Here is a 2011-nt window from a genome sequence, read left to right on the forward strand (position 1 = left end):
CTCTTCTTCTCTTTCGTAGCACAAATCGTACGACGCGGGCAGCAACATATCTACGGCTTCCTCTTCTGAGATCGTGTACACTTCTTTGGGTATCTCGACAATGCATTGGTCAGGCTCTTCTTCGGCCAAAGCAATTTCTTGGTCGTCAGAAACTACGACCGCTTCAGGAGGTTTATCTTCTTCTGAAAGACTCTCAACGAAAAGTTCTTTATACACACAATTGCGTGGTAGTTTCATCCTGAAATCGTCGTTCACTTTTTCCCAACCTGTGTATATGATGAGAGAATTCCAGCTTGTAACTCTTGAGCAGGCGACATAAAGTTGTCCGTGGGCAAAGCACTGTGCAGAATCAAGCAATATTCCACACCTATCAAATGTCTGCCCCTGAGATTTGTTTATCGTCATCGCATAACTAAGCTTAAAAGGGAATTGTTCCCGCTTGAATGGTATAGTGGTATCGGTTAACTCCAGAGTAATTCTCGGGAGTAAAACCTGTTCACCCCTGTGTGTACCGCCTAAGATCTTTCTGACTATCATATTTTTTTGAAGATTAGTCACTATTACTCTGGACCCATTACACAACTTGGGAGGCATATATTCCTCATAACCATGATGACACTTCCTACTTTCAACCTCAACATGTGAAGAGGGAGAGAGGGGCTCGTTATGGCATTGCAGTGTCAACACTCATGTACACTTTCTCTGGTTCTTCAGAATTATTGTAGACCATCAAGTTTATCCTGTCGACATCATCGTTTGTGGGGGAAATGAGAGGCCTCTTCTCGAAATATGAAGCATTCAGGTGATTTTCCTCTAAATTATCATAGACTTTGTCCACTAACTCATTACGGGTCTCAACGACAATCCCAAACTTCTCGGGAAGTTTTACGGGTCCACTCTCCCCTCTCCCCAGAGCCAATAGATTTTTCGCAAATATCTTGTTCTCTGCGTCATCTGCCTTGAGTCTCACGTTACGTGTTAGTTCCAACTTTAAAAGGTCGTCCCAGAAATAACCGGACTTTATACAGTATTCGAGCTCATCATTCATTCCTCCCCCTCTTATAACTGGGAGGATTTGACGAAAATCTCCCGCACAGACAAAGACTATCACCCCCATAAACCTTCCTGGAACACCCAAAATGTCCCGAAGGGAAACATCACACACGCACGCACACACACAATTTTACAAATACACTTTATTCTAACAGAAGACTGGTTTTCATATGCGAGGACGGGAAGTCCAGGAATGAGCTAAAACTCTCGACCAATCGCCTCATCCCAGTTATACACTTCTTAGACTCTCTTCATGGCGTATGTTGATGACAACTCGCCAGTGAGACGGGGTCGCCGGAACGAGCTGTCTACGAACACCAAGAACTTCGAGATCTTCGAGACCTTCCAGAAGTTCGAGACCTTCCAGAACTTCGGCACTTTCGAGAACTTCGGCACTTTCGAGAACTTCGGCACCTTCGAGAGCTTCGGCACCTTCGAGAACTTCGGCACCTTCGAGAACTTCGGCACCTTCGAGAACTTCGACACCTTCGAGAACTTCGGCACCTTCGACAACTTCGGCGCCTTCGAGAACTTCGGCACCTTCGACAACTTCGGCGCCTTCGAGAACTTCGGCGCCTTCGAGAATTCGGCGCCTTCGCGAACTTCGGCGCCTTCGAGAACTTTGGCACCTTCGAGAACTTCGGCACCTTCGAGAACTTCGGCACCTTCGACAATTTCGGCACTTTCGAGAACTTCGAGAACCTCGAGAACTTCGGCACCTTCGAAAACTTCGGCACATTCGAGAACTTTGGCACCTTCGAGAACTTCGGCAGCTTCGAGAACTTTGACACCATGGCTTAACGATTATCGTTCTTGACTCAACGATGATCGTCCACGGCTCAGCAATGATCGTCCATTGCAAAACGATGATCGTTCAGGGCTCAACGATGATCGTCCATGACTCAACGATGAGCGTCTATGGCCTAACGATGATCGTCCACGGCTGAACGATGATCAT

The 2011-nt window shown here is 46.7% G+C and overlaps 1 protein-coding gene across 1 annotated transcript; it reads right to left on the reverse strand.

Moving 5' to 3' along the window:
* Window positions 1–664: 664 nt before the first annotated feature.
* On the reverse strand, window positions 665–1048 carry LOC143033141 (uncharacterized). Its single transcript, XM_076198343.1, has one exon. The coding sequence runs from the start codon at window positions 1046–1048 to the stop codon at window positions 665–667; it is 384 nt and encodes a 127-aa protein (XP_076054458.1).
* Between the last annotated feature and the right edge of the window lie 963 nt (window positions 1049–2011).

This window comes from Oratosquilla oratoria, chromosome 15 (genome assembly GCF_046742065.1).
Source record: "Oratosquilla oratoria isolate Oo_2021 chromosome 15, ASM4674206v1, whole genome shotgun sequence".
Classification (NCBI taxonomy): Eukaryota; Metazoa; Arthropoda; class Malacostraca; order Stomatopoda; family Squillidae; genus Oratosquilla; species Oratosquilla oratoria.